The sequence below is a fragment of the Chiloscyllium plagiosum genome, unplaced genomic scaffold, assembly GCF_037043375.1.
Source record: "Chiloscyllium plagiosum isolate Xiang-an unplaced genomic scaffold, Cpla_swu_hap1 HiC_scaffold_38, whole genome shotgun sequence".
Classification (NCBI taxonomy): Eukaryota; Metazoa; Chordata; class Chondrichthyes; order Orectolobiformes; family Hemiscylliidae; genus Chiloscyllium; species Chiloscyllium plagiosum.
The window spans coordinates 31,772,714-31,797,754 of NW_028270176.1; the positions used below are offsets into that span (position 1 = coordinate 31,772,714).

At 44.9% G+C, this 25,041-nt stretch overlaps 2 protein-coding genes across 2 annotated transcripts; one reads left to right on the forward strand and one right to left on the reverse strand.

Moving 5' to 3' along the window:
- The first annotated feature begins 8,572 nt into the window (after positions 1–8,572).
- LOC148139397 (putative G protein-coupled receptor 139) lies at positions 8,573–9,406 on the forward strand. Its single transcript, XM_087980926.1, has one exon. The coding sequence runs from the start codon at positions 8,573–8,575 to the stop codon at positions 9,404–9,406; it is 834 nt and encodes a 277-aa protein (XP_087837052.1).
- Positions 9,407–23,937: 14,531 nt separating this feature from the next.
- LOC148139398 (putative G protein-coupled receptor 139) lies at positions 23,938–24,840 on the reverse strand. Its single transcript, XM_087980927.1, has one exon. The coding sequence runs from the start codon at positions 24,838–24,840 to the stop codon at positions 23,938–23,940; it is 903 nt and encodes a 300-aa protein (XP_087837053.1).
- Between the last annotated feature and the right edge of the window lie 201 nt (positions 24,841–25,041).

Here is a 25,041-nt window from a genome sequence, read left to right on the forward strand (position 1 = left end):
TCCATTCCTGTCTCGGGTGACTGTCTGTGTGGAGTTTGTATGTTTTCCCCGTGTCTGCGTGGGTTTCCTCTGGGTGCTCCGGTTTCCTCCCACAGTCCAAAGATGTGCAGGTTAGGTGAAACGTGAATAACTTGTAAACAAACCTAACATCTTCAATCTGATCCATACATAGCGACAGTAAATCAGACAAGTCAGTGGTCACATGTCGCATTTACAGACAGGCATCGTTCCACTTTTAAACTATCACAACCTTCAACCAATTGCCCATAGTGTTCGGTGAAGGAGAAAATGTAGGGGAATGGGTCTGGATGGGTCGCTCTTCAGAGGGTCGATGTGGACTTGTTGGGCCAAAGGGCCTGTTTCCACACTGTAAGTAATCTAATCTAAAGGGCTTCGCAATTTATTAACAAAGGAGTAATTTCAACAGAGTAAATCTGACCAGCAAAGTATTCCCATTGGTCTACACTTTACACTCCATTAGCTTTGATTTCAGTCTCATTCACACAGCAGACAGACAGATAAATGCACACAGTTCAGGGACACATTAAAGTATATAAGAAAACTGACCAGATTATTTCGCGGTTTATAGGATGGTTCATGGGCAGGAATGAATTTTCCTTTGCTGATTTTCTGAAGATGTGGATGAGAGCCACTTTACAGTTCACTCAGATAAAGGCAGTCATACTTATAATTTAGTTTTCTATTCTCTAAAGCTTCCAAGAGCTGAGAAGGGAAGTTAGGTATGAAGATTTCAAATCTGTATGCTGCAGCATTAATAGCCACACAAACAGGAAACACAGTCCAAACGCAATCCAATCTGTGACCTCTCCCTGACAGGCTGACCCCATCCTCCCCGATATCCCAGTTACCATTCAACATTTATCACCTTCCTGAGGTAAGGACTTTTCCAGACTTGCTGGAACCCATTCCCAGAGACTGACCTCATTAATAACCAACTCCTGTTATCTATTTCACAAAGATGGCAGTTAGGGGCTGTACCTTCAGTTGGAAAGATAATGTGAAAGTAGGTGAATTGTGGAGAGTGTAAAATCAAAGGATTGAGTTAACAATTTAAATGGAAGGTGATTAAAACATTATTAAAAAGTCTTGAATCAGCTATGATTCAGTACCAATGGAGGTAAGTTTTGTTTTCTGTTGTCTGTATATCAGGCACTTGGAGAATAAATGCATCTTGGGAAAGGTGCTTCATCTCTCTTAAGGGTGGAGACATGTGAAGGCACTATTACTTTTATTATTGTCCGCAAACAAAAATGGGACAGAATGTTGCTCTTCTACCAAGAAAACTGAGCGGTAAAACTGATTCAATTTGAAAACAATTAGTGGGCCAAATTGACAGTTTTATGTAAATTATTGTCTTGTTGGGGTAGCAAGAGAGTGTCTCAAAAAAATTGTTGCGTGTGTGTGTGAGAGAGCCTATGTGTTTCGGTGTGCATGTGTGAGAGAGAGCGATAGAGCATGTGCGTGTGTGTGAGAGAGCCTGTGTGTTTCTGTGTGCGTGTGTGCGTGTGTGTGAGAGAGAGAGAGACAGAGTATGTGCGTGTGTGAGAGAGAGAGCCTGTGTGTTTCTGTGTGCGTGTGTGCATGTGTGAGAGAGAGAAAGACAGAGTATGTGCGTGTGTGTGAGAGAGCCTGTGTGTTTCTGTGTGCGTGTGTGCGTGTGTGAGAGAGAGAGACAGAGTATGTGCGTGTGTGTGAGAGAGCCTGTGTGTTTCTGTGTGCGTGTGTGCGTGTGTGAGAGAGAGAGAGAGACAGAGTATGTGCGTGTGTGTGAGAGAGCCTGTGTGTTTCTGTGTGCGTGTGTGCATGTGTGAGAGAGAGAGACAGAGTATGTGCGCGTGTGTGAGAGAACCTGTGTGTTTCTGTGTGCGTGTGTGCGTGTGTGAGAGAGAGAGACAGAGTATGTGCGTGTGTGTGAGAGAGCCTGTGTGTTTCTGTGTGCGTGTGTGCGTGTGTGAGAGAGAGAGACAGAGTATGTGCGCGTGTGTGAGAGAACCTGTGTGTTTCTGTGTGCGTGTGTTCGTGTGTGAGAGAGAGACAGAGTATGTGCGTGTGTGTGAGAGAGCCTGTGTGTTTCTGTGTGCGTGTGTGCGTGCGTGAGAGAGAGAAAGACAGAGTATGTGCGTGTGTGTGTGAGAGAACCTGTGTGTTTCTGTGTGCATGTGTGCATGTGTGAGAGAGAGAGACAGAGCAAGTGCGTGTGTGTGCATCTGTCTGTGTGAGACAGTGAGAAAGTGTGACAGTGCGCGGATCTGTGTGTGTGCGTGTGTGCGCTTGTGGGTGACAGAGAGGGTATGTTCATGCAAGGCACAATTTGATTGGTTTTTAATCAGCACCAGTTGTTGTGTGTTCAGGAGAGCTCAGCACAGTGACAATCTCTTGTTTGTTTCCTGGGCAGGTCACTGCAGCCAAGTGTGTGGAGAATACAGGTGTAAGGGCCAGCCTGTGAAGACAGAGCATCCATATCACTCTCTCCTTTCTGCATGGGGAACTGAATAAAGACCATAAGACCATAAGACATAGGAGTGGAAGTAAGGCCATTCGGCCCATCGAGTCCAATCCGCCATTCAACCATGGCTGATGGGCATTTCAACTCCACTTACCCGCAGTCTCCCCTCAGCCCTTAATTTCTTGTGACATCAAGAATTTATCAATTTCTGCCTTGAAGACATTTAGCGTCCCAGCCTCCACTGCACTCTATGGCAATGAATTCCACAGGCCCACCACTCTCTGGCTGAAGAAATGTCTCCGCATTTCTGTTCTGAAGACACCCTGGTAGCTCAGCACTCCCTCTCGGCGTTCCTCTGCTCTCCCTGAAAACCCTCTGGTAAAAGGGACAAATGGAAATCACTTCCAGGCAAACAGAAATGACAAATTTTCAAGCACTGAATGGGAGACTGAGAATTGGTGTCCCCACAACCTCATTCATCATCAAACTTTTGTGAAGAAATCGAAAGAATCTGAAAGAGAGAAACATATCTGAACTGGAGCTATTAATTTATGTTTCCTTGATTTTATTTTACCTCCACGCATAATGTTCATACCTTCTCCATCCCTTTTGTGCATCTCTCTGTGTGAACAAAAGTCTTTGAAGAGCAAACAATAAACTTATAATTGCAGATTGGCGATTGCACACAGGTTTTGAAATTTGTTAAAAATAATTTGATTGCAATAAATAGTTCTTTTCACGATTATGCTAAAAAGGTGTGCATATCCCTTTAACAGAAATTGGATATTTGTGCACAATTGGTGCTTTCATCAAATGTTCATGTTCTTGAGAACTTGGTGAATAGTGGGGCTGGATTTCCAGTGCACTTCAGTTAGACCACAGCGAGAGTATTGTGTGCAGGTCTGGAATCCACATGATAGGAGGGGTGTGTTTACACTGGAGAGGGTACAGAGGGAGATTTACCAGCGTGTTGTCTGGGCTGGACAGAGTTTCAGTTCTGTGGAGAAATTGGACAGAGTGGGTTTCTTTCCTTGGAGCAGAGGTGACTGAGAGGAGACATGGTTGAGATGTGTAACTGTATGAGAGATACAGACAGGAAACAGGAAGTAGTTTTTCCCCTTGATTGAAAGCATGGAGAACCAGGGACCTAGATTTGAGGTCAGGGTAGGTTGTTTAGATGGGATGTGAGGAAAATGTTTTCACAAAGATGGTGGTGGGAAAGTGGAACTCTCTGCCTGACAGAGTGGTACAAGCCGAAAGCCTTCTAACATTGAAGAAGTATTTAGAAATGTACTTACAATGGCGAGATGTTCCAGGATATGGACCAAGTATTAGAAAATGTAATGAGAATAGCTCGGTGGATTTTTGGCCAGCGTCTTCCCGATGAGCTGTGCTGTAGACGTCAATGACTCTCCGACTGCCGCATTGAATTATAAAAGTTACCGTCCGATCACTGTGAATGTCTTCAGACCCTACAAACCTGCCTCTCTCTGCAATCTCTTCCAGCCTCACCATGCTGTCCACATTTGTAACATCCTTGGCCATCTATGGCCTTTGCAGACTTGTTCCTCTAACCCTGCTACCCTTCCCACCTACTTTTATGTTTTACTCAGCCACAGGATATGGGTGTCACTATCTGGGACAGCATTTATTGTTCATCATCCCTGAGGATGGGCAACAGACTGGATAGAGTGTGCTTCCACCTCTCTCTCTCTCTCTCTTGCTCTCTGTCTCTGTCTCTCTCTCTCTTTACCTCTCTCCTAAGCAAAGATAACTGAGTAGCTGACAGTTCTCCCTCACCTCTCCTCAGCTCTCCATGAAAACCCCCTGTTGAAAGGGACAGTTGAACCCCACTTTCAGAGACCCAGAAAGGGTGAAGCCCACTGGTACAGCATATCATTCAGTCAGATGATGCAGCTAATTTTCCTCATTCACCTTTTCTCTGTTTGTACAAGAGAATTGTGTCCGTGCTAACAATGCATGATGCAATTAATTCCCAGCATGGTTAGCGATTGGGTGGAAGGTTTCCAGATCCTTACTCTACCTGAATGATTGAGGTACTTTACCATGTCAGTCTCTCAATGCATGTGGATTAAATTTTAAAACTCCCTTCCCCGCCCACAGTCCCGTTCCTGTTTCCTCCTTTCCACACACATAATCCCATCCTTTATCTCCTCCTGTCATTCAGCTGAATCCACACTGTACATTCTCCAAAGGCCAGTGCCATCTTCCCGAGGAGCGGTCCCTTACACAGTGATGAACTTACACAGATCAAGTGTAACCAAGGGTTAATCAAACTGAAGCCTAACTGGGTTCCCTTTCCAATCCAAACACCATTGAGAAATGTTAACACTGCGGTGACCATCTTCAATGTTTCTCTATTTCTTCACCCTGATTGTCACACATGGATACATCTATCTGTTTCCTTGGTGCAACATTGAATTTCTTGTGATGAAGGAACTGACCTTTCCGTGACTCAAGGCAGTACCCATCACGAGATCACAGAAGACCTCAAATTTTCAGTTGCTCCATTCGGTGGAAAGCTGTCTTTGCTTACTTTGTGACCAACTTTAAATACACTGCCCGTTTCCTTCATCACTTCCTTAACAACTGTTCCATGTTCTTTGGGAAGAGCTAACATTCCCATTCCGTGTCTGAATACCGAAGCAGGCAGTATCAATGGTGGTTTTCCACTTGAATTTGCATTCTTGCAAATGTCCTGAAGACTGTAAGACGAAAACTAGAACAAAGTATTTTGTTTTTCAATGCTACTTTGAGTAGAGTATCCATCATTTGTCAGGATGAATAACAGATGCATGTTTCAACAGAAAAAAAACACAAATTGGCAGCAGATCTGTCCAGCTGTGCATATTAACTCGACTGGAACAAATTGAGCAACGTAGTGATAGGGACAAATACATAACTGTTGCCAAATATGCCATGACATTGGATTCCGTTGGATTTGGACTTATTGCACATGGTGTTGTGTTGAACTCGAGCAGAGTGAGTTCAGGTGTGTGAAAGCTTCATGAGCTGAGCTCAGTTGAGTTCAAATGGACCCAGTTGGATAGAGGTGGTTTGAGTTGGACTCCACTTGATGGAGCAGCAATGGGCTCAGTTAAAATCCATCTGATTGCTTTATTGTCTTTTTCATTGCAAAAGATTTTGACATGAATATTGTTATCTGTCTGAGATATAGAATTATATTTATTATTTTAGGACCATTTCATTTGCAAATATAATTCCTGTGCTAGTTAATACTCAAAGCACAGTTGGGAACGTCCTCTCAAGAAGATAATGGGCAGCAATCTATTGTTGGCCCTAAATTCCAGAAAGCAAACCCTCCATAGATAACAATAGACTGAGCGACTGACACGTGAAACAAAACTAAACAAAGAGGAAAACTGAACCAAGTGAACAAAAACACATGTTGGCAGAACACGGTTTGGAAAACAAGTTTGGAAACATTCCATCAGGGAGTGCTGTTCACAATCCTTTAGCAGTTCCACATGGAATATACCGGTGTTGTGGGAATGCACAATGTAATGTGGATGGTTTTGAAGAGAGTGTTTAATAGACTGGAACAGACACCAGCCGTCACACACGGTGTTTATGATCATGTATAAAGGAGCGTTGATTCTCATCCCAGGAGCTCAGTCCAGACTCCAAGCCCTGCGCGAGAGTTAATGAATGAGATCACCCAACATTAACAATGCAAGGACCAATAATTCTGCAGATCTTATTCGCTTTCTTCCATTTCTTTGCAATTGTCTGTGTTCCAGGTGAGGAGATCTTCCCCGTTACTGAATGTGGTGTTTATAGTTCTGTCTGTGTTTTAGAGTGAGATATTTGACGGATTAGTTTGGAAGTGGGATGTGGATGGACTGATTGAAGGGGTGACCTTGGGGAAGCTGCAGTGCCATTTGATTGGAATGTTACCAGGAATGAAAATCTTCGGTTGTATGGAGAGAGGAAAGAGGCTGCTCAATATCCTTGGAACTGGAGGTGACGGGGAGTGGGGTTGGAGGTGGGGGTACTGGGCATGGGCAGAATAAAAACAGGAGAAAACTCCCCTGGAGCCTGCTTGACCGATAAAGCGGATCATATCAGGTCCAACATTCCTCATGTTCTGCTCGTTCTCCATTACAGTTTGTTCACCAACTGACAAAAGAATCTATTGACACAGCCTTAAACATGCACAAGGACTCTTACCCCTCACAGTTCTGTCAGTAGCAAACAATTCAAAAGGCTCACACCCCTCAAAGAGAAGATAATACTCCCCATCTGAGTCTTAAACTTTCACCCGTTTATGCTTAGACTGTACCCCCGGTCCTAGACTCCCCCATCAGAGGAAACATCATCTCAGGTAGAGTACATATAAAGTGTGGGAGATACTAGAATGATGAGGTAGAAAGTTCCCTCTCAGGACCAGAGGTATGAGTTGAATAGGATCCCTCTATGTTCTATCATTCTATCGGTCTATGCATCCCCACGGAATGCAGGACACTTGTGTAATTTATAACATTGCAGGAGTGAACAATGGAATCCAATTCTGACAGAAGGAATTTGCCTTTGTGGTAAGCCCTACATGTGCTGGTGTCAATGATGTAAAGCTAACTGGCCAACTTGCAGACTGGATGGGATTGTTAGATAGAATACAATGGGCAAGAGGAACAAATGAGCTTTGAGGGAACACTGTTTCATGGTAGTGAGTGGTTAGAGACTGGGATGTACTGCTGAAGGGAATGGGAGGGAGGGATTCATTTCGGGCACTCTAGGTGGAATTTGGTTTTCATTCTGGAGTGGAAGAATGTGCAGGACTATGGTAACAGCAGTGTGTACCATCGACAAGATGCAATACCGAAATATCCCCAAGGCTCCTTCGACAGAACTTTCCAAAGACATGATGAAGGACAAGGTCTGCAGATACATGGGAACACCACCCCCTGCAAGTTCCCCTCCGAGACACTCATCATCCTGACTTGGAAGCTTAACGTTGTTCATTCAGTGTGGCTGGGTCAGAATCCTGGAATTCCCTCCCACAGGGACATTGTGGGTCTACCCACAGCACATGGACTGCAGCAGTTCAAGAAGGCAGCTCACCCCCCCCCCTCCCCCTACCTTTTCAAAGGGGCAACTAGGGATGAGTAAGTCTCCCTGGAACAAACAGCTACACCCTTAAGTCAAGACTGAACAAAAAAAAACAAACTCAATTTCCGGTTGTATAATCAATTCAATGCCCAGCCATAGCTTTAGTCATTTACTCTGGGTGTGAATTCCAACACCTCACAGGAAGTTTCTAGGAGGTCATTTCAACTCCTGTCTGTTCTCAGTCATGAATACATTGACTAGTGTCTGTAGTCATTCACTCTGGTCGCATTTCTCTCATTGTACAAGGGAGAGTTCTGTGTGGAACCACTTTGAATGAGGCAATCTTGTAATTCGCTCTCCAAATTGCGTATTATGTATTGGTGACTCCCACTTCGTTTAGCTTTTTGACCCTATTCATGAACTTTGGTTCAATGTGTGGTAAACGTTGAATCTGAAGATTCTGTGTTGAAAATGAATTCCAGAATTGTAGCACATTATTCAAACGCTGTCCTGCAGAGTAATGCTGCCAGCGTACGGGGCAGTCTGAGAGGCTGATCTTGGATGTGATTTCAAGCCAAAGGCACTTCTGCCTACGTTATTGGATAGGAAAGATCCCAACACACTAGTAATCCTGGGTTTCCTCACTAATCTCCCTTGCTCAATCAATATCCCACACTAAGGTAGCAAGAAATATCTTGAATTAATGAGATTATTGCTTATCGGATGTTATTCAATGTTGGGTACTCATTTCCTGAATTATAAAGTGATCTTTGCTCAAAGTGTAGAAGATAAAGTTCCATGACACATCTGGTGGTTATCCATTTGAACTCCTCCCTGTACTTGTTGTTGGAACCATGTCTCTGTAATCTGGGTGCCCACTGTGACACTGAAAATTCATGATCCGACATATGGAATAACTTGTCAATGTCTCTTGCAGCTAACCTAGTGACGATTGTGATTCTCTCTCGTGGGAGGTGTGGCATCAGCAAGGGTACTTCTCTCTATTTGATTTCCATGGCAACAGCTGATCTACTGGTCATTGTCTTCAACATTATACTTATAACACTGGCTTTCAAATATTTCCCAGTTTCCTTCTTGTTTTACACAGCAGTGTGCCGTACTAACTACATCATGGGCTATGCCACTACTGACTGCTCAGTCTGGTTGACCATCACTTTCACTATTGACCGCTTTGTGGCCATTTGTTGCCACAATCTGAAAGCCAGATATTGCTCTGCCAGAACAGCAGCCTTGGTGGTGACCATTGTCTGGTCAGTGAGCATTTTGAGGAACATTCCATTTTACTTCAGATACCAATCTTTGGGCACATGGGGTGGTGTGCCCTGGGGCTGTGGCATCAGACCAGAGTTCTATATCTTGCCAGGATGGATGGCATTTTTTTGGTTCCACCAGTTGCTGAACCCATTGATCCCCTACCTCCTGATCCTGCTGTTCAATGCTCTGACTGTCAGGCACATTGTCTTGGCAAATCGGGCACGCAGGGGTCTCCGAGCTCCCAGTAACAGGGACCAGAGAGGAGATGCAGAGATGGTCAACAGGAGGAAATCCATCATCCTGCTGTTTGTTGTCTCGGGCAGTTTTATATTGTTGTGGATGACCAAGATCAGTGTTTTCTTACTGATGAAGATTACCAACAACCATTTTTACCCCAGTTATGACCATCCTGTTATGATCGCTGACATATCTGGGACTGTGCTCTTCTACCTGAGCTCCTGTACAAACACTGCCCTTTATGCCCTGACCCAGAGTAAATTCAGAGAGGAGCTGAAGAGGGCTCTGAAATATCCCTTTACTCTCATCCATGAATGTATCCCTACATCAAAATAAGAAAAGTGATTGAGACTGAAGCATCCCATACAGTTTGTGCCCATCTCTGAGCTCTCTCCAATCTTCACCTCTCACCTGAATTTCCCTGTTATTCTCCACGTAAAGAGATGAAGAGGCGAAATTGTCTGCTTGAGCCATGGGACGTGGAAAACTTCCCTCACCTCCTTTTCTCTCCTTCACAAAACATTGGGGATGCTTCTGTCCATGTGTGAGAGAGTACTCAGGGGGAAAGAAATAAAAGTGAAGAAAAATACATCTTGTGGGCATTGTGTCTTTGTTTGACTTCTATCCTTTCACAAATTTGCCATCCTAATTCGTGTAGACACAACCTGAGGAAAAATGCATGTTATGAATGTTGTGTCTTGATCTTCCTTGATTCCCTTTACAAATGTCAGATGAATTACAATCAAGCACACTCACAATATTCACCAGGAAACAAATCATTTAATGATTAATATGATACGTTCAACATGAGACAATTCATGGAAGCTATTTCTCCCCTCAAACATTCATAATTTGTCCACATCTCTCTTTTTACTTCCATTCCTTTCTCATTCTGTCCATCTGTTGGTTCTGTCATTCATTCACAATTGTGTTCATTCATTCAAGGGATATCACTGGGATTGGTTAGACCAGCAGTTATGACCCATCCCTAACTTTCCTGGGAGTAGTTCAGAATGAGGCACATTCCTGTGGTTCTGGAGCCACATGTAGGGTCAGACTGCGCAGGAATGGCCGTTCTCCCTGCTCTGAAGGAGATGAGTGAACGAGAGCTTTTTGTATCTGCCAAAAACCAAGGAATGTTTCTTTTGATTGCATTGGCGAGACCAGGCAGACACTATGGCAACTGATGAATGGACACCGTGCAACAATGTCCCAGACAGGAATGTTTGCTCCCTCCTTCAGAGGTAAAGAATATTCAGCCTCTGATCTTCAGGTATGTGTTCTCCAGCGCAGCCTTCGAGATAAACAACAACACAGAATTGCCAAGCAGAAACTGATAGCTAAGTCCTGTAACCATGCAGAAAACCTCAACTCTGATCTTGGGTTCATGTCACATTGAACATAACCCCACTATACTGTTCTATGTCTGTAAAATCTTCCTTTTGAGATACTTGATTCGGTTCCCTACAGTGCGGAAACAGACCCTTCAGCCCAACAGGTCCGCAACGACCCACCAAAGAGTAACCCACCCAGACCCATTCCCCTGCCGCGTATATACCCCTGACTAATGCACCTAACACAATGGGCAATTCAGCATGGCCAATTCACCTGACCTGCACGTCTTTTGGATTGTGGGAGGGAACTGGAGCATCTGGAGGAAACCCGGGCAGAGAATGTGCAAACTCCAGATAGACAGTGGCCTGAGGCTTGAATCAAACCTGGGTGCTATGAGGCAGCAGTGCTAAACACTGAGCCACCATGATGCCCCCAAGGTTACGCATTACATAGAATCCTTACAGTCCTTCGCCCCAACAACTTCACAGTGACCCTCCGAAGAGAAATCCACCCAGACCCATTCCACTATATCCTATATTTACCCCTGACTGATGGCACCTAACCTATATATCCCTGAAAACTATGGGACAATTTAGCGTGGCCAATTCACCTATCCTGCACACCTTTGGACTGTGGGAGGGGACCGGAGCACCTGGAGGAAACCCACACAGACACGGGGAGAATGTACAAACTCCACACAGTCAGTCACCCGAGGTGGGAATCGAACCCAGGTCCCTCGCGCTGTAAGGCAGCATGGTGAGCCACTGAGCCACCGGGCCAGTTAATTCCAGATTTTTAGTGTCGGGAAATCTCCTTGGTGAAATTTGGATTCAGGTTCCCAGAACATTTTCTGAGTGGTTGGATGAACAGCCTGTGATAACTTCACAAGGCCATCACCTCATCCTAACTTCCTTTCTCTTCCACTCCTTTTACCTTCACTGAACCCTCCAGGTGTCTCTTCCTCTTCTTCTCTCCGTGTCTAAAGACAAAGTCGTTCATCTCTGTCCATTACAATGTGGAGGTGCCAGTGTTGGACTGGGGTGGAGAACGTTAGAATCTACACAACACCAGGTTACAGTTCAACAGGGCTATTTGACATCACAAGCTTTCGGAGCACTGATCCGTCATCAGGTGAAGAGGAGGGAAACACACAGAACACAGAATTTATAGGCAGACCGATATAAAGATCGTACACATGGTGTGAGTGGGAGTGTCGACAGGCTGCATAACAAGTCTCTGTGGGTGATCGAAAGGGACAGACATTGGGAGTAAAGTGTCAACAGCTGAGTAACAAGTGAAGGGATGGTCTATGATCTGATTAATTAAGGCAAAGAGATAATTCCAAAAAAATCAAATATTACATTGTGCTGGAGAGCAACTAAACAGCTGGAACAACTTGATGGGTAAAAGAGTCACATGCCAAGTGTGTATCCAAAGGAACGTACCATCTAAAACTGTACAAATTAATTCTGGTGATGGGATCATGACAAGTTATCAAAGTGATGGTCATAGAATCATAGAGATGTACAGCATGGAAACAGACCCTCCAGTCCAACCTGTCCATGCCGACCAGATATCCCAACCTAATCTAGTCCCACCTGCCAGCACCCGACCCATATCCCTCCAAACCCTTCCTATTCATATATACATCCAAATGCCTCTTAAATGTTGCAATTGTACCAGCGTCCACCACTTCCTCTGGCAGCTTATTCCTTACACGTACCACCCTCTGCATGAAAAAGTTGCCCCTTAGGTCTCTTTTATATCTTTTCACTTCTCCCCCGAAACCTATGCCCTCTAGTTCTGGGATCCCTGACCCCAGGGAAAAGACTTTGTCTATTAATCCTCTCCCCGCCCCTCATAATTTTGTAAACCTCAATAAGGTCACCCCTCAGCCTCTGAAGCTCCAGAGGAAACAGCCCTAGCCTGTTCAGCCTCTCCCTGTAGCTCAAATCCTCCAACCCTGGCAACATCCTTGTAAATCCTTTCTGAAACCTTTCAAGTTTCACAGCATCTTTCCGATAGGAAGAAGATCAGAATTGCATGCAATATTCCAACAGTGGCCTAACCAATGTCTGTACAGCTGCAACATGACCTCCCAACTCCTGTACTCAATACTCTGACCAATAAAGGAAAACATACCAAACGCCTTCTTCACTATCCTGTCTACCTGCGACTCCACTTTCAAGGAGCTATGAACCTGCACTCCAAGGTCTCATTGTTCAGCGCGGAAGATTTTACAGACACAGAGCTGTATGGTGGAGTCACATGTAGTACAATGTGAGCCCAAGATAACAGTTGAGACCCTCTTCATGGGTATGGAACTTGCCTATCAGTTTCTGCTTGGCGATTCTGTGTTGTTCTGTATCTCGAAGGCTGCCTTGGAGAACGTTTACCCGAAGATGGGAGGCTGAATGTCCTTGAGCACTGAACTGTCCCCCGACTGGGAGAGAACAGTTCTGACTGGGTCATTGTTGCACAGTGTCCATTCATCCATTGTTGTAGTGTCTGCATGATCTCACAAATATACCAAGCCTCAGGGCATCATTACCTCAAGTGTATGAGGTAGGCAACGCTGGCTGTGTCACATGAGTACCTGCCATGCACATGGTGGGTAGTGTTCCCAAGTGTGATAGTAGTATCCATGTCGATGATCTGACATGTTTTGCAGAGCTGTGCCAGGGTTGTGTGGTATTTTGTGTGGCGATCCTGAAGGCTGGGCAGTTTGTTGGGAACGATGGTCTGTTTAAGATTTGGTGGTTGTTTGAAGGTGAGAAGTTTGTTGTCGTTAATGACGTGTTTAAGGCAGTGAGGGACATGGTGTAGTCTCTTTGCTCCAGGGAAGTACTGGACGATGAAGGGCACTCTATCACTTGAATCCATCTATGGGTAAGGATTCTCCGAGGCATGGTATATTAGCGAGACTGTGCAGACACTACAACAACACAAGATTGGATACTACCCAACAATTGCCAATTTCTACTGAAAAATCTGAGGTAACCTTTCAGGTCCGGTGACCCTTCCTCTGCTTCCCCTCACAGATGCTGCTGGATCTGCTGAGCTTTTCCAGCAGCTTCTGTTTGTGCTCCATGTTATTTCAATCATTTGGTTTGTGTCCAGCACCACCTTCTTATTAACTTGTTTGTCATTATCTCTCTGCCTCATTTAGTCGGATTATAGGGCATCCCTTCCCTCGTTTTTTAGCTGATGACACTGTCCTCACACTGTCTAACACCCTTGGTCACCTGCAGGGACTTGTGTGATCTTTTGATCTCTCTGCATCCCCTTGATCTTTCTGTCCATAAATTCTGTGTCCGTGAGCTTCACTCTCCCTTCATCTCATGAAGGGGCTGCGCTCCATAACCCTGTTGGACTATAACCTGGTGTTGTGTGACTTCTGACTTTGTCCACCCCAGTCCAACACCGTCTCCTCCACATTTCTGTTCACAGTGGTGGATTCAAAAGAGCACTTTTGTTTTGTTGGTTCATGGATCCAAGTAGGAAAAGGTGTTGCTTTTAACAAAAGGACACTGTGTAGGAAATGGACAAGAGAACGACCATCAAAGTTGTGAGTTTTATATTCATTGTTTTCTCTTTAAAGAAGAAACTAATCCAAAAATAGAGACAGAAAGAGTCTGTGTGTGTCCGTGTTTGAGTGGATGGAGATGGGTGTGTGTGTGTGTGCGTATCTGCATGAGTGTGTGTGTGAGTGTACGTGCGTGTGTGTGTGTTTGTGTGAGAAGTGTGCGTATGTTTGAGTGTGTGTGTGTATGTGTGCGTGTGTGTGTATGTGTGTGCATTCAGTGCCATTCTGATCAGAAACACTATTTGAATTCTTTTTACAACATGCACCAGTTGTGTGTTCAGGAGAGCTCAGCAAAGTAACAATCTCTTGCTCACTCACGACAGCCCATTGCGTGGAGAATACAGGGTTCAGAACCAGCCTGCGAAGACAGAGCATGCGTATCACTTTCTGCCCTTTCTGCCTGGGGAACTGAATGAAGACACCCTGGTAGATCGGTAATCCCTCTCAGCATTCCTCTGTTCTCTCTGAAAATCCTCTGTTAAAAAGGACAATTGGAAGTTACTTCCAGAGACACAGAAACAACACATTTTCAAACAGCGAATGGGAAATTGAGAATTGCTGTTCCTACAAACTCATGTCATCATCAAACATTTGGAAGGAATCGAAAGAATCTGAAAGAGAACAACATATCAGTCTCTGCCATCTCAACGGGAACTATTGAATGGGGTTTCCTGCTTGAAATTTTATACCAAAACATAATATTTGTCTCTTCTCTGTTTTTGCTTGTCTGAATGGGATTACATAAAAGAGCTAACAATTAAACTTTCATTACAGATTGGCAATTCAACACGGCAATGTTTGTCATTGGTTTAAACTGGTTTGATTATATTAAACAGTTAAATAGCAAAGAAAGCTGCAGGCCCATATTCTTTTAATACGATGTGTATAGTTGGACAGTTTGTTGCTTTAAATAAACCTTCACCTTTTTGATGACTCAGTCAATAGTGGGGCTTGATTGCCAGTGCACAGTGGGATAAACTTGGTTAGACCAGACAGCAAACTGCACATTTCCGGAGGGATGTAATTGCACTGGAGAGAGAGCAGTGGAGATCGAACAGCTCCCTCTCATCTCTCCTCTGCTCTCCCTGAAAACCCCCTGTTGAAAGGGACAGTTGGACCCCACTTTCAAAAACTCAGAAAGGGTGAATTCTGAAGCCCACTGGTACAGCGTATCATTCAGTCAGATGGTGCAGCTCAATTTTCCTCACTCGCCCTTTGTCTGTTTGTACAAGAGAATTGTGCCCGTGCTAACAATGCATGATGCAATTCATTCCCAGCATGGTTAGTGATTGGGGGGAAGGTTTCCAGATCCCTACTCTGCCTGAATGATCTACTTTATCATGGCAGTCTTTCAATGCACTTGGCTCAAATGTTAAGACTCCATTCCTCACCCACACTCCCGTTCCTGATTCCCCCTTTCCACACACATAATCCCACCCTTTATCTCATCCTGTCATTCAGCTGAATCCACACTGTACATTCTCCAAAGGCCTGTACTATCTCCCTGAGGAGCGGTCCCTTACACCGTGATGAACGACCACAGACCATAAAACATAGGAGCAGGAATTAGGCCATTCAGCCCATCGAGTCTGTTCCACCATTCAATCATGGCTGATATGTTTCTCAATCCCATTCTCCAGGTTTCTCCCCATGTTTTTCTTGAGTATCGAGGAGATATTCAAGAACAATCGATCTTAGTCTTATATATACACTCAATGGCCTGGCCTCCACAGCCTTCTGTGGCAATGGATTCCACAGTTTCCCCAGTCTCTGGATGAAGATGTTTCTCCTTATCTCCATTGTAAATGGTTTTCCCTGTACCCGAAGTCTGTGCTCTCGGGTCCTAGACTCTCCCACCCATTGGAAACATCTTCTTAGCAGCGATTCTGTACAGGCCATTCAGTATTCTGTATGTTTCAATCAGATCACCCCTCATCCTTCTAATCTCCATTGAGTATAGTCCCAGAGTCCTCAAACGTTCCTCAGATGTTAAGCTTTTCATTCCTGGGACTATTCTCGAGAACATATTGTGATCACGTTCCAGGACCAGTACATCCTTCCTCAGATATGGGGCCCAATACTCCAAATGTGGTCTGACCAAAGCCTCACAGGGCCTCAGAGGTACATCCCAGCTTTTATATTCAAGTCCTCCCAAAATAATTGCCATCATTGCATGTGCCTTCCTAACTACTGACTCAACCTGTAAGTTGACCTTGAGAGAATCCTGAACTTGAGCTCCCAAGTCTCTTTGCACTTCAGGTTTCTGAACTTTCTCCCCATTGAGAAAACAGTCCATGCCTCCATACTTCCTGCCAAAGTGCATGACCTCACACTTTCCCACCTTGTCCTCCATCTGCCACTTCTTTGCCCACTCTCCTGACCTGTCCAAATCCTTCTGCAGCCTCCCTACCTCCTCAATGCTACCTTCCCTCGACCTATCTTTATATCATCTGCAAACTTAGCCCGAATGCCCTCAGTTAGAACATAGAACATAGAACAGTACAGCACAGTACAAACCCTTCACCCTTTGATGTTGTGCCAGCCTGTTATCTTACTCTAAGATCAGACTATCCTACATGCCCTTCATTGTACTATCATCCATGTGCCTATCCAAGAGTTGCTTAAATATCCCGAATCTATCTGACTCCACTCCCACCGCTGGCAGTGCATTCCACACCCACCATTCTCTGTGTAAAGAACCTACCTCTGACATCTCCCCTAAACCTTCTACCAATCGCCATACAATTATGCCTCTGCACAATAGACTTTTCTGTCATTGGATAAGTATTCTGTCTACCCACTCTATGTATGCCCCTCAACATCTTGTAAACCTCAGTCAAGTCACCTCTCATCCTTCTTCACTCCAATGAGAAAAGCCCTAGCTCCCTCAACCTTTTTTCATAAGACATGCCCTCCAGTCCAGACAGCTTCCTGGGAAATCTCCTCTGCACCCTCTCTAAAGCTTCCACATCTTTCAATATAATGAGGCAACCAGAACTGAACACAATATTTCAAGTGTGGTCTAACCAGGGCTCTATAGAGCTGCAGCATAATCTCACGCCTCTTAAACTCAATCTCCCTGCTAACGAAAGCCAACACATCATACGCCTTCTTAACAAACCAATCAATTTGGGTGGCAACTTTGAGGGATCTATGGACAGATGTACCAGAACTGATCCCTGTGGAACACCACTGCTCACCGAGCTCCAATGTGAATACTTTCCATCTACTAGCTCACTCTGTCTTCTGTGGGCCAACCAATTCTGTATCCAGACCGACAGGTTTCCTTGTATCCCATGCCTCCGTACTTTCTGAATGAGCCTACCACAGGGAACCTTATCAAACACCTTGCTAAAATCCATATACACAACATCCACTGCTATATATTCAATATGCTTTTGTCACGTGCTTAAAGAATTTACGAAGGCTTGCGAGGTATGACCTGCCCCTCAAAAGGCCATGCTGACTATCGCTAATCAAGCTATGATTTTCCAAGTAATCATAAATCCTGTCTCTCAGAATCCTCTCCAATACTTTGCCCACCACCGACATAAGACTGACTGGTTTGTAATTCACAGGATTATCCCTATTCCTTTTCTTGAACAAGGAAATAACATTTGCCACCCTCCAATCACATGCGTTACTGCAGTGGATAGTGAGGATGCAAAGATCCTAGCCAAAGGTGCAGCAATCTCTCCCCTCACTTTCCGTAGCAACGTGGGTTATATGCCGTCTGGCCCAGGGGATTTAACTATCCCGACATTTTTCAAAATTTTCGGCACATCCTCCTTCCTAACATCAACATGTTCTAGCATATCAGTCTGTTTCATGCTGTCCTAGGAACCATCAAGATCCCTCTCAGTAGTGAATACTGAAGCAAAGTAATCATTAAGGACCTCACCAACTTCCTCCGATTCCCTGAGAACATCAGTTCCCAATTTAGGCATCCCAGTACCTGCCTAATAGCATTGTAATTCCTCCTCCTCCAATTCAATACTATCCCATACTGACTGTTCCTTTCCCTCTCCATGACTATAGTAAAGGCCATGGAGTTGTGAGCACTATCATCAAAATGACCTTCCACCGAGAGATATGATGTCTGATCTGGTTCTTTGCCAAGCACCAAATCCAATATGGCCTCCCCTCAGTCAGCCTATCTACATATTGAGTCAGAAATCCTTCCGAGACACACCTGACAAAACCTACTCCATCCAAACTATTTCAACTAAGGAGATTCAGATAAATATTAGAGAAGTTAAAGTCACCCCTATCAACAACCCTGTTACTTCTGCACATTTCCAAAATCTGCCTCCCAATAAAGTCACTGCTCCTTTCCTGGTTCCTGTTTCTGACTTCCACCCATACTGAGTCTGCAGACAAACCCTCCTCGACATCCTCTCTTTCTGCAGTTGTGATACTATCCTTGATTAACAATGCCACTCCCTCACCTCTTTTAGGTCCCTCCCTCTTCCCTTTGAAACATCTAAACCCTGGAACACCCAACAACCACTCCTGTCTCTGTGACATCCAAATCTCAGTAATGACTGCAACATCATAGTTCCAAGTACTGATCCATGCTCTGAATTCATCACCCTTATTCCTGATACATATTGCATTAAAATAGACAAATATCAACCCATCACACTGACTGTCCTTTTGCCTATTCCAGCTCTCTGCACTGTCTGGCTGGTTATTGTGATCTGTAGCTCCACTTCCCAGCCCCCAGACAATCTAGTTTAAACCCTCCCGAAGAGCTCCAGCAAACCTCCAGCCCAGGATATTGGTGCCCCTCCAGTTCAGGTGCAAATTGTCCTCCTTGTTCGTGCCGCACCTTCCCCAGAAGGTATCCCAATGATCCACATAGCTGAAGTCATCTCACCTGCACCAGCCCTGAAGCCATCTGTTCACCTGCACTCACTCTCTATTCCTAGCCTCACGAGCCCTTGGTACCGATAGCAATCCTGACTTTACTACTCTGTTCATCCTGCCATTCTGTTTCCAAACTAACTCCCTCGATTCACTTTTCTGGTCCTCATTCTTCCCCTACCTCTGCTATTGGTGCTACAATGTCTGACCGCTCTCCCTTCCCATGAAGAAGCCTGAAGATTCGTTCTGAGACATCGCTGACCCTGGCATCCGATTGGCAACATACCATCCAGGAGTCTTGCTCTCAACCACAGAATCTTCATCATCTAGATCATTAATGTATAAAGATAAAAGTTGTGGTCCCTACACTGAGCTGTGCGGAACACCACTTCTCACCGGCTGCCATCCTGAGAAGGACACTTTTATCCCTACTCTCTGCTTCCTGCCAGACAGCCAGGCTTCTATCCATGCTATCACCTTGCCTCGAACACCATGCGCCCTTATCTTACCCAGCAGCCTCCTGTGTGGCACTTTGTCGCAGGCCTTCTTGAAGTCCAGGTAGATAACATCCATTGGCTCCTCTTGGTCTAACCTACTCATTACTTCCTCAAAGAATTCTAGCAGATTTGTCAGGCATGACCTCCCCTTGATGAAACCTATTTTACCATCTACGTCCAATTATTCGGAAGTCTCATCCTTCACAATGGTTTCCAGGATCTTACCCACAACCGAAATTAGGCTAATTGGTCTGTAATTTTCCATCTTTTGCCTTACTCCCTTTTTAAACAGGTGTTGCATTGGTGATGTTTCCAATCCCCTGAGGCCCTCCCTGATTCATGTGATTTCTGAAAGAGCACCACTACCACCTCCACTATCTCGGCAGCTATCTCCCTTCGATCTCTGGGGTGTAGCCCATCTGGTCCAGGTGATTTATCCACCTTCAGGCCATTCAGTTTATCTATCACCTTCTCCTTGGCGATGGCTACCATACTCAGCCCTGCCACCTCTCTCTTGAATTTTTGGGATTTTATGCATGATTTCCACTATCAAGATTGACGTGAGATAATTATTCAGTTCCTCAGCCATTTTCTTGTTCTCAATACTATCTCTCCACCGTCATTTTCCAGTGGCCCAATGTCCACTTTTGCCTCTTTTGCCCTTTATATAGCTGAAGAAACTCTTACAGTCTTCCTTTATGTTACTGGCTAGCTTACCCTCAAATGCAACCTTTTTCCTGCTTATATCTTTTTGTGGTACCCTCTGTTGGTCTTTGTAAGCTTCCTAATCCTCTGGTTTCCCATTGCCCTTCCCCATATTATATTCTTTCCCTTTTGCTTTGATGCTACCCATGACTTCCCTGGTCAGCCACGGTTTCCTCATCCCCCCTGTACCTTGCTTCTTTTCCCTCAGGATGAGTCCCCGTTGTGCCTCCTGAATTACTCCCAGAAACCCCCGCCATTGCTGTTCCACTCTCTTTCCTGTTAGGCCCAACTCCCAGTCCATTCTCCCCAGCTCCTCCCTCAGGTCTCTGCAGTTGCCTTTATTCACCTGTATTAATGTTCCCTCAGATTCTACCTTCTCCCTCTCCAATTGTGGAGCGAATTCGGTCATTTTACGGTTACTGCCTCCTCAGGGTTCCTTCACCTTAAGCTCCCTGATCAAGTCTGTCTCGTTGCACATCCCTGAATCCGGAATTGCGTGTTCCTGAGTGGGCCCCACCATGACCTGCTCCATAAAGCCATCTCGGAGCCATTCCACAAATTCCTTTCCTTGCAATCCGCTACCAACCTGTATATTAAAATCCCCCATGATCACTGTAACTTTGCCTTTCCTACACATCATTTTCTATCTCCTGATGTATCTTGCGACACAGCTTCTGACAACTGTTTGGAGGCCTGTACGTATCTCCAACTGTGGATTTGTTTTACTTTCGAAGTTCTTCAATTCTACCCCCACAGATTCTGCACCATCTGACCTTACTTTTTTCTGACTTTTGATTTAATTTCATTTCTTACTGATGCGGAAGCCCCACCCCATCTGCCCACCAGCCTGTCTTTTTGATAGAATGTAAAGCCTTTAAGATTCAGTTCCTGAATATTTAAATATGACCTGAATGTCCCACCAGCTTCAAGAAAACACCATGATCCCAAAGCCACAGAAAAATCATGCAGTGTGTGTCAATGACTATCTCCCAGTGGTTCAGATCTCCAGCATTATGAAGCGCTTTGAGAGGTCAGTCATTACTCACATCAGCTCCAGCTACCCAGAATGCCTCAATCCTTTCCAATTTGCCTCTGAATACAACAAGTAAATGGCAGGAGCTATCTCCCTGGCCCTACCCTCACTACTGAAACAAATGGTTAACAAGGAGGTCTATGTCACTGTCCTACTCATTGACTACAGTTTAACCTCCAACACAATAATTCCAAACAAACTCATTTCGAAGCTCAGAGACCACGGTTTTGGTATACCCCTCTGTAACGGGACCCTCGACTTCTTGACCCACAGACCTCAATCGGTAAGACAAGGCGACAACGTCTTCTCCAGCGTCACCCTCAACAACAGGGCCCAGCAGGTCTGCATACCCAGCCCTCTACTCTGCGCCTTCATCACTCACGGCTGTGTGGCCATTTTCTGCCCCAACTCCATTTACAAGGTTGCTGATGACACCGTCATTGTCGGTCGGATCTCAAGCAGCATTGAGACAGAATACACAAAAGAGACTGAGGGTGAGGCGACACAGCGTTAGGACAATTGTTACAGATTTCCCACAGGAAGAACGCTGCCTGGGTGCATGTCAGTGTGGTGTGGCTACTGCTTCTCCCAAGGTGGTGAGAAACTGCAGAGTGTTGTGAATACAGCCCAGTCCATCACACAAAGCAGCCTTCAATCCACTTACTCCATCTACTTGTCCCATTGTGTCTGGAAAGCAACCATTACAATCAAACAGCCCTCCCACCCCAGTTATACTCTTCCATCCCCTTCTGTCAGCCAAAAGACATAAACGTTTGAATACATGTTCAGACAGATTCAAGAACAGCTTCTTCCCCGCTGTTATCAGACTTTTGGATGGACAGCTCTAATGTTGATGACGATTTCTCTCCGTGCACCTTCTCTGTGGCTGTAACACTGTATACTGCACTCGGTTCTGCTACCCTGATGCATGGAAAACAACACTTTTCACTGTTTCTCGGTACATGTGACAACATCAATATCAATCAATTCCAAAATATTCATCTTAATTTAATTGACTACATTGTCATCAGATAGGGAGAGAATAAGAGAAAGAGAGACCTGAAGTGTTCAGTGGTGAGAAGAGGAGAGGAAGGGAAGGGAACGTAGGATAAGGTGATGGCCTTGTTATCACTGGGTTGTTCATTCCGATGACACTAATAATGTTCTGGGGACCTGAGTCCAAATCCTACCATGGAGTTTTCCCTTCAATACAAATCTGGAATTAAGAACCTCAGGATGAACATGGAACAGTCCTTGATTGTTGGGGGATAAAGTACCATTTGGTTCACTCATTCCCTTCAGGGAAATGAAACCTACCGTCTTTGCTCAGTCTGAACCTATAGGTGACTCCAGACCCACTGCAATGTGCTTCACTCTAAACTGTTCCCTGCGTAATTAGGGATAGGTAATATATGTCAGTCTATCCAATCCCACTGATGTCCGTCGAATGAGTTTAGATTCCCGACAGCGTGGAAACAGGCCCTTCTGCCCAACCAGTCCATACCGACCCTCCAAAGAGTAACCCACACAGACCCATTTTCCTCTGACTAATGCACCTCATACTATGGGAAATTTAGCATGGCCAATTCACCTCACCTGTACATCTTTGGAATGTGGGAGGAAACCGGAGCACCTGGAGGAAACCCACGCAGGCACGGGGAGAACGTGCAAACTCCAGACAGACAGTCGCCCCGAGGCTGGAATCGAACCTGAGACCCTGGTGCTGTGAGGCAGCAGTGCTAACCACTGAGCCACTGTGCCGCCCCTAAACAGTAGTGAATTAATGTAGAAACAGCAGATGGAGAGAATGAGAAAGGAATGAAAGTAAAAGAGATGCAGACAAATTATGAATGTGTGGAGAGAGGAACTGCTTCAATGATGTGTCTCATGTTGAAAGTATTACCTTAAACCCTGAGATGTTCTTTTCTCCCTGAAGACCATTTTAAGTGTGTTTGATTGCAGATCATGTGAGGTTTGGAAATAGAATGAAGTAAAATGGAGACATAATATTGACAGCATGCATTTTTGTTCATTTTTTCTTCATTGCCTCATGAATACTCTCTCAGACATGGACAGAATCACCTCCAATGTGTAATAAAGCAGAGAAAAGGAGGTGAGGGAAGTTTTCCAGTCGGACCGTTCTCATAATCTTGGTCAGGATGCAGCCCAGCAGGGAAACCAGACCACTGTCCACAGGGCTGAATATTAAAATACAATCCAAAAGACATTGCACTCCACAGGGCTTTGGGGCGAATTGGACAATTGCAAAAGAGTCTGTGCTGGAAGGGATATCGTGCAGGGTGTAGAATGCACACTCTCCACATTGAGAAGCAGAGTGGGTCAAAGTGACATCAACTATCTGAAATCTCATAGGAAGAGAGATGTGCCCACGCATCAATGCAGCTTTAACAAACTGACCGTAATTTTTTTAAGACGGTTGGACAACTCTGTTTCTCAAAGAAATGATGTGGAAGTGGTGTTGTTGGGCTGGGGAAGGACTTCACCTGACAAAGGAGCAGCCCTTTGAAAGCCTGCGATTTCAAATAAACCTGTTGGACTGCAAACTGCTGTCATGTGACTTCTCACTCTCGCAAGGAAAGGGGTGATGTGTTCACTTGGTCCAAGGGCTAGAGAACAGTAATAGAGAAATAATCAGAGAAAGGACTAATAGACATGAACTAGTCCTCATGTCAAGCCACACACGTGTACATCTCACGGATGAAGAAAACAATTTCTTCTCTTCTCCCAGTTGCACGGAACATAACAGGGAAATTCAAGTGAAGTCCCGAAACTAGAGAGACCTCAGCGAAGGACATAAACTGTACACCCGTCTCAACCGCATTTCTTATTTTGATGTAGGGATACATTCACTGATGAGAGTGAAGGGATATTTCAGAGCCCTCTTCAGCTCCTCTCTGAATTTACTCTGGGTCAGGACATAAAGGGCAGTGTTTGTACAGGAGCTCAGGTAGAAGAGCATACTCCCAGATATGTCAGCGATCATAACAGGATGGTCATAACTTCGAAACAAATGGGCGTTAGTAATCTCCATCAGTAAGAAAACACTGACCTTGGTCATCCACAATAATATAAAACTGCCCGAGACAACAAACAGCAGGATGATGGATTTCCGCCTGTTGACCATCTCTGCATCTCCTCTCTGGTCCCTGTTACTGGGACCGCGGAGAACCCTGCGTGCCCGATTTGCCAAGACAATGTGCCTGACGGTCAGAGCATTGAACAGCAGTATCAGGAGATAGGGGATCAATGGGTTCAGCAGATGGTGGATCCAGAAAAACACCAGCCATCCTGGCAAGATGAAGAACTCTGGTCTGTTGCCACAGCCCCAGGGCACACCACCCCATGTGCCCAAAGATTGGAATTTGTAGTAAAATGGAATGTTTCTCAAAATGCTCACTGACCAGACAATGGTTACCACTGAGGCTGCTGTTCTGGCAGAGCAATACCTGGCTTTCAGATTGTGGCAACAAATGGCCACAAAGCGATCAATGGTGAAAGCGATGGTCAACCAGACAGAGCAGTCAATAGCAGCATAGCCCATGATGATGTTAAAACTGCACACCGTTGTGTAAAACAGGAAGGAAACTGGGAAATATTTGAAACCAAGTGTTGTGAGTATTACACTGAATACAATGACGAGAAGATCTGCTGTTGCCATGGAAATGAGGTAGGTGGATATACCTTTGGTGATGCCACACTTTCCACGAGAGAGAATCACAATCGTCATTAGGTTAGCTGGAAGAGACATTGAAAAATTATTCGACATGTGGGATCATGAACCTTCACTGCTGCAGTAGGCATCAGTATCAAAAACAGGACAGGGACAGTCACAGCAAGAAGTACAAGAAGGATTTTAAATGGATAACCACCAGATGCCCAGAAATACTTTATCATCTACGGTGTATGTCTTAGAAATGATAAATTTTGT